This window comes from Haematobia irritans, chromosome 2 (genome assembly GCF_050003625.1).
Source record: "Haematobia irritans isolate KBUSLIRL chromosome 2, ASM5000362v1, whole genome shotgun sequence".
NCBI classification, from domain to species: Eukaryota; Metazoa; Arthropoda; class Insecta; order Diptera; family Muscidae; genus Haematobia; species Haematobia irritans.
Window position 1 is genome coordinate 108,661,317 of NC_134398.1, and position 12,993 is coordinate 108,674,309.

The following is a 12,993-nucleotide window of genomic DNA, read 5'->3' on the forward strand; positions in this document are numbered from 1 at the left end:
ATAAGATTTTTTTCTTCACCAGATGTAATATCTGCAATAGCGATTACATTTTTTCCACTAACGGTTAGTAGATAGATTCTATCATGGAAGCTAGGAAGGATCTTCGTTCAAAATTCTGGTTATGGGACATCAAAGTGGAAGTCATTACCTACATGTTGATGTACGCCATGTGCTCCAACAGTGTTTTTGAACGAGGGTATCCCTAATTCCAAGTTTTCCACTGGGGGGCAGAATATAGATTCTACCATGGAAGCCAGGAACGGACATCGTTCAAAATTCCGCTAATGGGACATCAAAGTGGAGGTCAATACCTACATTTTGATGTATGCCATGAGTTCCAACAGTGTTTTTGGACGAAGATATCCCTGATTCCAAGTTTTCCATTGGGGACCGACATTGATCCTACCATGGAAGCCAAGAACGGACTTCGTTCGAAATTCCGCTAATGGGACATCAAAGTGGAGGTCATTACCCACATTTTGATGTATGTCATGTGTTCCAACAGTGTTTTTGAACGAAGATATCTCTGATTCCAAGTTTTCCACTGGGCGGGTAGAACATAAATTTTACCATGGAAGCCAGGAACGGACTTCGTTCAAAATTTCGCTAATGGGACATCAAAGTGGAGGTCATTACCTATATTTTGATGTATGTCATGAGTTCCAACAGTGTTTTTGAACGAACATATCCCTGATTCCAAGTTTTCCACTGGGGGACAGAACATAGATTCTACCATGGAAGCCAGGAACGGACTTCGTTCACAATTCCGCTAATGGGACATCAAAGTGAAGGTCATTACCCACATTTTGATGAATGTCATGTGTTCCAACAGTGTTTTTGAACGAAGATATCTCTGATTCCAAGTTTTCCACTGGGTTGGGCAGAACATAAATTTTATCATGGAAGGCAGGAACGGACTTCGTTCAAAATTTCGCTAATGGGACATCAAAGTGGAGGTCATTACCTACATTTTGGTGTATGTCATGAGTTCCAGCAGTGTTTTTGAACGAAGATATCCCTGATTCCAAGTTTTCCACTGGGGGGCAGAACATAGATTCTACCATGGAAGGCAGGAACGGACTTCGTTCAAAATTCCGCTAATGGTACATGAAAGTGGAGGTCATTACCTACATTTTGATGTATGTCATGTGTTCCAACAGTGTTTTGTAACGAAGATATTCCTGATTCCAAGTTTTCCACTGGGGGGCAGAACATAGATTCTACCATAGAAGTCAGAAACGGACTCCGTTCAAAATTCTGCTTACGGCACATCAAAGTGGAAGTCATTACCTACATTTTGATGTACGCCATGTGCCCCAAGAGTGTTTTTGGACGAAGATATCCCGGTTTCCATTTTTGACACCTTGAGATAACATTGAGAATGTTTCTTAATGTGAAGGTTCAATTATTTTCAATAAAAATGCATTCATGAAGAAAACAGGTAACAATGAAATTCGAAAGTTGTGGCAACTCCGGTGGATTGGTTTGTTGTCGTGCAAAATTTAGAATAATAAAATAATTTTATTTATTATTTTATTAAAAATGAAGATCTCACGGTACAGCACAAACAGAAATGGTAAACATATTAGTGTTTTTATTGTTCGCTATGTTGTACATCAAAATATTCCACAGCCATAGCATTTTGGCGCCTAAACGTGAATTGGCATGCAAATTGAGAAAGAAGGGAACAACAGAATTCATTCAGGAATATGATTTATGGAGAAGGCAATCGCTGTGAACAAATTGGATGTGTTGGAGGTAGTATGGAAATTATTATCTGCACTCCTGATCGTTTAAATTGTACAAGCGAATGTTATTGACACAGCCACTATTACTTATCCATTTTTAGATGAAGCTCATCGTATTTTGGATATGGAAGATATCATTGGATATACGGCCCGATAAACAACCCGTAATGACAAGTGCTAGGAGTCCGACATTTTACCGACGGTTATTTGAACAATCCCATACCGGTGCGTGATGGATTTGGTCGAGCAAACAATCGAAATTGTTGAAAAGAATGAAAAATTCTATTTCGCTATTGCAGATATTATCTCTGGTGAAGTAAACAATCTTATAGCAACTGATATCGCCTCATTTGAGCTGGTCATAGAAGATATAACCCATGTCATCAATTTCCAGTTCCGAAATATCGAAGAATACAGTAACAGTGCTATATTTAGTTATAGGACTCGATCCGATTGGGGCATAGCATCGGAATTAATTCCTATACCTGAAGAAGCTGGTCAGGATATACCATCTGACTCCCGACCATGGTTGAACCTTTTGCTAAAACCAAAGAACGCTGTGCTGAAGAAGCACATAAATTTAATCGAACGCAATGTGGTAGAGTAGGCGTTAGTTATGGCGGTCGTAGTGGTAGTAAATAACATGGAAAATCTTCCAAACGACCTATGAATTAGCACAAACATTTTTATTGATTCCATAAAAATCTATTACATATTCATTAGTAACGTTAAAGGTGATTTTTTATTAAAATATGTATGTAGTAACATTTTTGCTGTTAAAGGTGGGTACTATGTTCGAGTTGAAAATCATGGAGGTCATTACCCACATTTTGATGTATGTCATGTGTTCCAACAGTGTTTTTGGACGAAGATATCCCTGATTCCAAGTTTTCCACTGGGCGGGTAGAACATAAATTTTACCATGGAAGCCAGGAACGGACTTCGTTCAAAATTTCGCTAATGGGACATCAAAGTGGAGGTCATTACCTACATTTTGATGTATGTCATGAGTTCCAACAGTGTTTTTGAACGAACATATCCCTGATTCCAAGTTTTCCACTGGGGGACAGAACATAGATTCTACCATGGAAGCCAGGAACGGACTTCGTTCACAATTCCGCTAATGGGACATCAAAGTGAAGGTCATTACCCACATTTTGATGAATGTCATGTGTTCCAACAGTGTTTTTGAACGAAGATATCTCTGATTCCAAGTTTTCCACTGGGTTGGGCAGAACATAAATTTTATCATGGAAGGCAGGAACGGACTTCGTTCAAAATTTCGCTAATGGGACATCAAAGTGGAGGTCATTACCTACATTTTGGTGTATGTCATGAGTTCCAGCAGTGTTTTTGAACGAAGATATCCCTGATTCCAAGTTTTCCACTGGGGGGCAGAACATAGATTCTACCATGGAAGGCAGGAACGGACTTCGTTCAAAATTCCGCTAATGGTACATGAAAGTGGAGGTCATTACCTACATTTTGATGTATGTCATGTGTTCCAACAGTGTTTTGTAACGAAGATATTCCTGATTCCAAGTTTTCCACTGGGGGGCAGAACATAGATTCTACCATAGAAGTCAGAAACGGACTCCGTTCAAAATTCTGCTTACGGCACATCAAAGTGGAAGTCATTACCTACATTTTGATGTACGCCATGTGCCCCAAGAGTGTTTTTGGACGAAGATATCCCGGTTTCCATTTTTGACACCTTGAGATAACATTGAGAATGTTTCTTAATGTGAAGGTTCAATTATTTTCAATAAAAATGCATTCATGAAGAAAACAGGTAACAATGAAATTCGAAAGTTGTGGCAACTCCGGTGGATTGGTTTGTTGTCGTGCAAAATTTAGAATAATAAAATAATTTTATTTATTATTTTATTAAAAATGAAGATCTCACGGTACAGCACAAACAGAAATGGTAAACATATTAGTGTTTTTATTGTTCGCTATGTTGTACATCAAAATATTCCACAGCCATAGCATTTTGGCGCCTAAACGTGAATTGGCATGCAAATTGAGAAAGAAGGGAACAACAGAATTCATTCAGGAATATGATTTATGGAGAAGGCAATCGCTGTGAACAAATTGGATGTGTTGGAGGTAGTATGGAAATTATTATCTGCACTCCTGATCGTTTAAATTGTACAAGCGAATGTTATTGACACAGCCACTATTACTTATCCATTTTTAGATGAAGCTCATCGTATTTTGGATATGGAAGATATCATTGGATATACGGCCCGATAAACAACCCGTAATGACAAGTGCTAGGAGTCCGACATTTTACCGACGGTTATTTGAACAATCCCATACCGGTGCGTGATGGATTTGGTCGAGCAAACAATCGAAATTGTTGAAAAGAATGAAAAATTCTATTTCGCTATTGCAGATATTATCTCTGGTGAAGTAAACAATCTTATAGCAACTGATATCGCCTCATTTGAGCTGGTCATAGAAGATATAACCCATGTCATCAATTTCCAGTTCCGAAATATCGAAGAATACAGTAACAGTGCTATATTTAGTTATAGGACTCGATCCGATTGGGGCATAGCATCGGAATTAATTCCTATACCTGAAGAAGCTGGTCAGGATATACCATCTGACTCCCGACCATGGTTGAACCTTTTGCTAAAACCAAAGAACGCTGTGCTGAAGAAGCACATAAATTTAATCGAACGCAATGTGGTAGAGTAGGCGTTAGTTATGGCGGTCGTAGTGGTAGTAAATAACATGGAAAATCTTCCAAACGACCTATGAATTAGCACAAACATTTTTATTGATTCCATAAAAATCTATTACATATTCATTAGTAACGTTAAAGGTGATTTTTTATTAAAATATGTATGTAGTAACATTTTTGCTGTTAAAGGTGGGTACTATGTTCGAGTTGAAAATCATTTTATTTTCTCGATTACTTTTTCTAAAATAATCAAAATTGTAAATGAAAACAAACATAATTCTGCTAAAGCTTGACGAAATCTCGATAAAAAAATAAAATGCGCATCAATTAAATTTAATTATCTTCTTCAAATTAAACTATTTTAATGAAGTAGCCACGAAAATTTCAACGGGAAAACCGAACATAGTACAGACCTTAAAATGAAAGTTTTAGATTTGTATAAACAAATGTAAAGAGAATCTCATTCCATTCGAGTTTATGAATTAAAACTAAACAAAATTTCTTTATGTTACTTTTTTAATTTAATTTATATACTTTTTTAATTGGACATAAAAAAAAATACTTGATTAAAAAATTAATTGGTTTCATGAGAAAATTTCAATTAATTTTTTAATTGATTCAATTAAAAATTTAATTTACTGTGTTTTAAATTTGATTAAAAAATTGATTGATTAATTACATTTTTAATAGTTTGTTGACTTAAAGATTTTGTCTTCCAATTTTTTGACAAAAGGTTAAGGTTAAATAAAACTCAAATAAAAACATCTGGAGTTTTTTCATTCCAGATTAAAACCAAATATATATTTTAATAAAATTAAAAATATTTAAAATATTTTAATAATAATAAATGAATTGAATTTATAAGTTAAAATCATATTGTTTTTTTACCCACCTTCATCTATGTAGTGAAAAAAATGGATTCTGAGATATCTTCATCCAAAAATATTTGAAATTAATTTCACGACGGCTACAATTTGGTAATTGGATTCATGATTTTTGCAATAAGTTGAAAATCAAATACAAAAATAATTGAAATCACAATTGGAAATTGATGACATGGGTTATATCGTCTATGGCCAGGGCACGTGAGGCAGTTGCTATAAGATTTTTTTCTTCATCAGATGTAATATCTGCAATAGCGATTACATTTTTTCCACTAAGGGTTAGTAGATAGATTCTATCATGGAAGCTAGGAAGGATCTTCGTCCAAAATTCTGGTTATGGGACATCAAAGTGGAAGTCATTACCTACATTTTGATGTACGCCATGTGCTCCAACAGTGTTTTGAACGAGGATATCCCTGATTCCAAGTTTTCCACTGGGGGGGGGGCAGAATATAGATTCTACCATGGAAGCCAAGAACGGACTTCGTTCAAAATTCCGCTAATGGGACATCAAAGTGGAGGTCATTACCCACATTTTGATGTATGCCATGAGTTCCAACAGTGTTTTTGGACGAAGATATCCCTGATTCCAAGTTTTCCATTGGGGACAGAACATAGATTGTACCATGGAAGCCAAGAACGGACTTCGTTCAAAATTCCGCTATTGGGACATCAAAGTGGAGGTCATTACCCACATTTTGATGTATGTCATGTGTTCCAACAGTGTTTTTGAACGAAGATATCTCTGATTCCAAGTTTTCTACTGGGCGGGTAGAACATACATTTTACCATGGAAGCCAGGAACGGACCTCGTTCAAAATTTCGCTAATGGGACATCAAAGTGGAGGTCATTACCTACATTTGGATGTATGTCATGTGTTCCAACAGTGTTTTTGAACGAAGATATCCCTGATTCCAAGTTTTCCACTGGGTTGGGCAGAACATAGATTCTACCATGGAAGCCAGGAACGGACTTCGTTCACAATTCCGCTAATGGGACATCAAAGGGGAGGTCATTACCCACATTGTGATTTATGTCATGTGTTCCAACAGTGTTTTTGAACGAAGATATCCCTGATTCCAAGTTTTCCACTGGGTTGGGCAGAACATAGATTCTACCATGGAAGGCAGGAACGGACTTCGTTCAAAATTTCGCTAACGGGACATCAAAGTGGAGGTCATTACCTACATTTTGATGTATGTCATGAGTTCCAACAGTGTTTTTGAACGAAGATATCCCTGATTCCAAGTTTTCCACTGGGGGGCAGAACATAGATTCTACCATAGAAGTCAGAAACGGACTCCGTTCAAAATTCTGCTTACGGCACATCAAAGTGGAAGTCATTACCTACATTTTGATGTACGCCATGTGCCCCAAGAGTGTTTTTGGACGAAGATATCCCGGTTTCCATTTTTGACACCTTGAGATAACATTGAGAATGTTTCTTAATGTGAAGGTTCAATTATTTTCAATAAAAGTGCATTCATGAAGAAAACGCGGTAACAATGAAATTCGAAAGTTGTGGCAACTCCGGTGGATTGGTTTGTTGTCGTGCAAAATTTAGAATAATAAAATAATTTTATTTATTATTTTATTAAAAATGAAGATCTCACGGTACAGCACAAACAGAAATGGTAAACATATTAGTGTTTTTATTGTTCGCTATGTTGTACATCAAAATATTCCACAGCCATAGCATTTTGGCGCCAAAACGTGAATTGGCATGCAAATTGAGAAAGAAGGGAACAACAGAATTCATTCAGGAATATGATTTATGGAGAAGGCAATCGCTGTGAACAAATTGGATGTGTTGGAGGTAGTATGGAAATTATTATCTGCACTCCTGATCGTTTAAATTGTACAAGCGAATGTTATTGACACAGCCACTATTACTTATCCATTTTTAGATGAAGCTCATCGTATTTTGGATATGGAAGATATCATTGGATATACGGCCCGATAAACAACCCGTAATGACAAGTGCTAGGAGTCCGTCATTTTACCGACGGTTATTTGAACAATCCCATACCGGTGCGTGATGTATCATTGGATTTGGTCGAGCAAACAATCGAAATTGTTGAAAAGAATGAAAAATTCTATTTCGCTATTGCAGATATTATCTCTGGTGAAGTAAACAATCTTATAGCAACTGATATCGCCTCATGTGAGCTGGTCATAGAAGATATAACCCATGTCATCAATTTCCAGTTCCGAAATATCGAAGAATACAGTAACAGTGCTATATTTAGTTATAGGACTCGATCCGATTGGGGCATAGCATCGGAATTAATTCCTATACCTGAAGAAGCTGGTCAGGATATACCATCTGACTCCCGACCATGGCTGAACCTTTTGCTAAAACCAAAGAACGCTGTGCTGAAGAAGCACATAAATTTAATCGAACGCAATGTGGTAGAGTAGGCGTTAGTTATGGCGGTCGTAGTGGTAGTAAATAACATGGAAAATCTTCCAAACGACCTATGAATTAGCACAAACATTTTTATTGATTCCATAAAAATCTATTACATATTCATTAGTAACGTTAAAGGTGATTTTTTATTAAAATATGTATGTAGTAACATTTTTGCTGTTAAAGGTGGGTACTATGTTCGAGTTGAAAATCATTTTATTTTCTCGATTACTTTTTCTAAAATAATCAAAATTGTAAATGAAAACAAACATAATTCTGCTAAAGCTTGACGAAATCTCGATAAAAAAATAAAATGCGCATCAATTAAATTTAATTATCTTCTTCAAATTAAACTATTTTAATGAAGTAGCCACGAAAATTTCAACGGGAAAACCGAACATAGTACAGACCTTAAAATGAAAGTTTTAGATTTGTATAAACAAATGTAAAGAGAATCTCCTTCCATTCGAGTTTATGAATTAAAACTAAACAAAATTTCTTTATGTTACTTTTTTAATTTAATTTATATACTTTTTTAATTGGACATAAAAAAAAATACTTGATTAAAAAATTAATTGGTTTCATGAGAAAATTTCAATTAATTTTTTAATTGATTCAATTAAAAATTTAATTTACTGTGTTTTAAATTTGATTAAAAAATTGATTGATTAATTACATTTTTAATAGTTTGTTGACTTAAAGATTTTGTCTTCCAATTTTTTGACAAAAGGTTAAGGTTAAATAAAACTCAAATAAAAACATCTGGAGTTTTTTCATTCCAGATTAAAACCAAATATATATTTTAATAAAATTAAAAATATTTAAAATATTTTAATAATAATAAATGAATTGAATTTATAAGTTAAAATCATATTGTTTTTTTACCCACCTTCATCTATGTAGTGAAAAAAATGGATTCTGAGATATCTTCATCCAAAAATATTTGAAATTAATTTCACGACGGCTACAATTTGGTAATTGGATTCATGATTTTTGCAATAAGTTGAAAATCAAATACAAAAATAATTGAAATCACAATTGGAAATTGATGACATGGGTTATATCGTCTATGGCCAGGGCACGTGAGGCAGTTGCTATAAGATTTTTTTCTTCATCAGATGTAATATCTGCAATAGCGATTACATTTTTTCCACTAAGGGTTAGTAGATAGATTCTATCATGGAAGCTAGGAAGGATCTTCGTCCAAAATTCTGGTTATGGGACATCAAAGTGGAAGTCATTACCTACATTTTGATGTACGCCATGTGCTCCAACAGTGTTTTGAACGAGGATATCCCTGATTCCAAGTTTTCCACTGGGGGGGGGCAGAATATAGATTCTACCATGGAAGCCAAGAACGGACTTCGTTCAAAATTCCGCTAATGGGACATCAAAGTGGAGGTCATTACCCACATTTTGATGTATGCCATGAGTTCCAACAGTGTTTTTGGACGAAGATATCCCTGATTCCAAGTTTTCCATTGGGGACAGAACATAGATTGTACCATGGAAGCCAAGAACGGACTTCGTTCAAAATTCCGCTATTGGGACATCAAAGTGGAGGTCATTACCCACATTTTGATGTATGTCATGTGTTCCAACAGTGTTTTTGAACGAAGATATCTCTGATTCCAAGTTTTCTACTGCGCGGGTAGAACATACATTTTACCATGGAAGCCAGGAACGGACCTCGTTCAAAATTTCGCTAATGGGACATCAAAGTGGAGGTCATTACCTACATTTGGATGTATGTCATGTGTTCCAACAGTGTTTTTGAACGAAGATATCCCTGATTCCAAGTTTTCCACTGGGTTGGGCAGAACATAGATTCTACCATGGAAGCCAGGAACGGACTTCGTTCACAATTCCGCTAATGGGACATCAAAGGGGAGGTCATTACCCACATTGTGATTTATGTCATGTGTTCCAACAGTGTTTTTGAACGAAGATATCCCTGATTCCAAGTTTTCCACTGGGTTGGGCAGAACATAGATTCTACCATGGAAGGCAGGAACGGACTTCGTTCAAAATTTCGCTAACGGGACATCAAAGTGGAGGTCATTACCTACATTTTGATGTATGTCATGAGTTCCAACAGTGTTTTTGAACGAAGATATCCCTGATTCCAAGTTTTCCACTGGGGGGCAGAACATAGATTCTACCATAGAAGTCAGAAACGGACTCCGTTCAAAATTCTGCTTACGGCACATCAAAGTGGAAGTCATTACCTACATTTTGATGTACGGCATGTGCCCCAAGAGTGTTTTTGGACGAAGATATCCCGGTTTCCATTTTTGACACCTTGAGATAACATTGAGAATGTTTCTTAATGTGAAGGTTCAATTATTTTCAATAAAAATGCATTCATGAAGAAAACGCGGTAACAATGAAATTCGAAAGTTGTGGCAACTCCGGTGGATTGGTTTGTTGTCGTGCAAAATTTAGAATAATAAAATAATTTTATTTATTATTTTATTAAAAATGAAGATCTCACGGTACAGCACAAACAGAAATGGTAAACATATTAGTGTTTTTATTGTTCGCTATGTTGTACATCAAAATATTCCACAGCCATAGCATTTTGGCGCCAAAACGTGAATTGGCATGCAAATTGAGAAAGAAGGGAACAACAGAATTCATCCAGGAATATGATTCATGGAGAAGGCAATCGCTGTGAACAAATTGGATGTGTTGGAGGTAGTATGGAAATTATTATCTGCACTCCTGATCGTTTAAATTGTACAAGCGAATGTTATTGACACAGCCACTATTACTTATCCATTTTTAGATGAAGCTCATCGTATTTTGGATATGGAAGATATCATTGGATATACGGCCCGATAAACAACCCGTAATGACAAGTGCTAGGAGTCCGACATTTTACCGACGGTTATTTGAACAATCCCATACCGGTGCGTGATGTATCATTGGATTTGGTCGAGCAAACAATCGAAATTGTTGAAAAGAATGAAAAATTCTATTTCGCTATTGCAGATATTATCTCTGGTGAAGTAAACAATCTTATAGCAACTGATATCGCCTCATGTGACCTGGTCATAGAAGATGTAACCCATGTCATCAATTTCCAGTTCCGAAATATCGAAGAATACAGTAACAGTGCTATATTTAGTTATAGGACTCGATCCGATTGGGGCATAGCATCGGAATTAATTCCTATACCTGAAGAAGCTGGTCAGGATATACCATCTGACTCCCGACCATGGCTGAACCTTTTGCTAAAACCAAAGAACGCTGTGCTGAAGAAGCACATAAATTTAATCGAACGCAATGTGGTAGAGTAGGCGTTAGTTATGGCGGTCGTAGTGGTAGTAAATAACATGGAAAATCTTCCAAACGACCTATGAATTAGAACAAACCTTTTTATTGATTCCATAAAAATCTATTACATATTCATTAGTAACGTTAAAGGTGATTTTTTATTAAAATATGTATGTAGTAACATTTTTGCTGTTAAAGGTGGGTACTATGTTCGAGTTGAAAATCATTTTATTTTCTCGATTACTTTTTCTAAAATAATCAAAATTGTAAATGAAAACAAACATAATTCTGCTAAAGCTTGACGAAATCTCGATAAAAAATAAAATGCGCATCAATTAAATTTAATTATCTTCTTCAAATTAAACTATTTTAATGAAGTAACCACGAAAATTTCAACGGGAAAACCGAACATAGTACAGACCTTAAAATGAAAGTTTTAGATTTGTATAAACAAATGTAAAGAGAATCTCCTTCCATTCGAGTTTATGAATTAAAACTAAACAAAATTTCTTTATGTTACTTTTTTAATTTAATTTATATACTTTTTTAATTGGACATAAAAAAAATACTTGATTAAAAAATTAATTGGTTTCATAAGAAAATTTCAATTAATTTTTTAATTGATTCAATTAAAAATTTAATTTACTGTGTTTTAAATTTGATTAAAAAATTGATTGATTAATTACATTTTTAATAGTTTGTTGACTTAAAGATTTTGTCTTCCAATTTTTTGACAAAAGGTTAAGGTTAAATAAAACTCAAATAAAAACATCTGGAGTTTTTTCATTCCAGATTAAAACCAAATATATATTTTAATAAAATTAAAAATATTTAAAATATTTTAATAATAATAAATGAATTGAATTTATAAGTTAAAATCATATTGTTTTTTTACCCACCTTCATCTATGTAGTGAAAAAAATGGATTCTGAGATATCTTCATCCAAAAATATTTGAAATTAATTTCACGACGGCTACAATTTGGTAATTGGATTCATGATTTTTGCAATAAGTTGAAAATCAAATACAAAAATAATTGAAATCACAATTGGAAATTGATGACATGGGTTATATCGTCTATGGCCAGGGCACGTGAGGCAGTTGCTATAAGATTTTTTTCTTCATCAGATGTAATATCTGCAATAGCGATTACATTTTTTCCACTAAGGGTTAGTAGATAGATTCTATCATGGAAGCTAGGAAGGATCTTCGTCCAAAATTCTGGTTATGGGACATCAAAGTGGAAGTCATTACCTACATTTTGATGTACGCCATGTGCTCCACCAGTGTTTTTGAACGAGGATATCCCTGATTCCAAGTTTTCCACTGGGGGGCAGAATATAGATTCTACCATGGAAGCCAAGAACGGACTTCGTTCAAAATTCCGCTAATGGGACATCAAAGTGGAGGTCATTACCCACATTTTGATGTATGCCATGAGTTCCAACAGTGTTTTTGGACGAAGATATCCCTGATTCCAAGTTTTCCATTGGGGACAGAACATAGATTGTACCATGGAAGCCAGGAACGGACTTCGTTCACAATTCCGCTAATGGGACATCAAAGTGGAGGTCATTATCCACATTTTTATGTATGTCATGTGTTCCAACAGTGTTTTTGAACGAAGATATATCTGATTCCAAGTTTTCCACTGGGTTGGGTAGAACATAAATTTTATCGTTCACAATTCCGCTAATGGGACATCAAAGTGGAGGTCATTATCCACATTTTGATGTATGTCATGTGTTCCAACAGTGTTTTTGAACGAAGATATATCTGATTCCAAGTTTTCCACTGGGTTGGGTAGAACATAAATTTTATCATGGAAGGCAGGAACGGACTTCGTTCAAAATTTCGCTAATGGTACATCAAAGTGGAGGTCATTACCTACATTTTGATGTATGTCATGAGTTCCAACAGTGTTTTTGAACGAAGATATATCTGATTCCAAGTTTTCCACAGGGTTGGGCAGAACATAA

At 35.3% G+C, this 12,993-nt stretch overlaps 5 protein-coding genes across 6 annotated transcripts in view; 4 read left to right on the top strand and 1 right to left on the bottom strand.

Moving 5' to 3' along the window:
- Positions 1–12,993, bottom strand: part of LOC142226008 (putative ATP-dependent RNA helicase DDX43) — a 505,423-nt gene that overhangs the window by 384,870 nt on the left and 107,560 nt on the right. The window lies entirely within an intron of this gene.
- The window catches only part of LOC142226005 (putative ATP-dependent RNA helicase DDX43), a 247,474-nt gene that overhangs the window by 19,570 nt on the left and 214,911 nt on the right, over positions 1–12,993 (top strand). The window lies entirely within an intron of this gene.
- On the top strand, positions 1,462–2,481 carry LOC142223701 (putative ATP-dependent RNA helicase DDX43). The gene is made up of 2 exons (XM_075293558.1): positions 1,462–1,758; positions 1,850–2,481. The coding sequence occupies exon 2, from the start codon at positions 1,981–1,983 to the stop codon at positions 2,353–2,355; it is 375 nt and encodes a 124-aa protein (XP_075149673.1). The 5' UTR covers positions 1,462–1,758; positions 1,850–1,980; the 3' UTR covers positions 2,356–2,481.
- Positions 3,571–4,580, top strand: LOC142223702 (putative ATP-dependent RNA helicase DDX43). Its single transcript, XM_075293559.1, has 2 exons — positions 3,571–3,857; positions 3,949–4,580. The coding sequence occupies exon 2, from the start codon at positions 4,080–4,082 to the stop codon at positions 4,452–4,454; it is 375 nt and encodes a 124-aa protein (XP_075149674.1). The 5' UTR covers positions 3,571–3,857; positions 3,949–4,079; the 3' UTR covers positions 4,455–4,580.
- Positions 6,856–7,872, top strand: LOC142225987 (uncharacterized). Its single transcript, XM_075295840.1, has 3 exons — positions 6,856–7,141; positions 7,233–7,356; positions 7,439–7,872. Exons 1-3 carry the CDS (start codon positions 7,100–7,102, stop codon positions 7,744–7,746), a joined length of 474 nt encoding a protein of 157 aa, XP_075151955.1. The 5' UTR covers positions 6,856–7,099; the 3' UTR covers positions 7,747–7,872.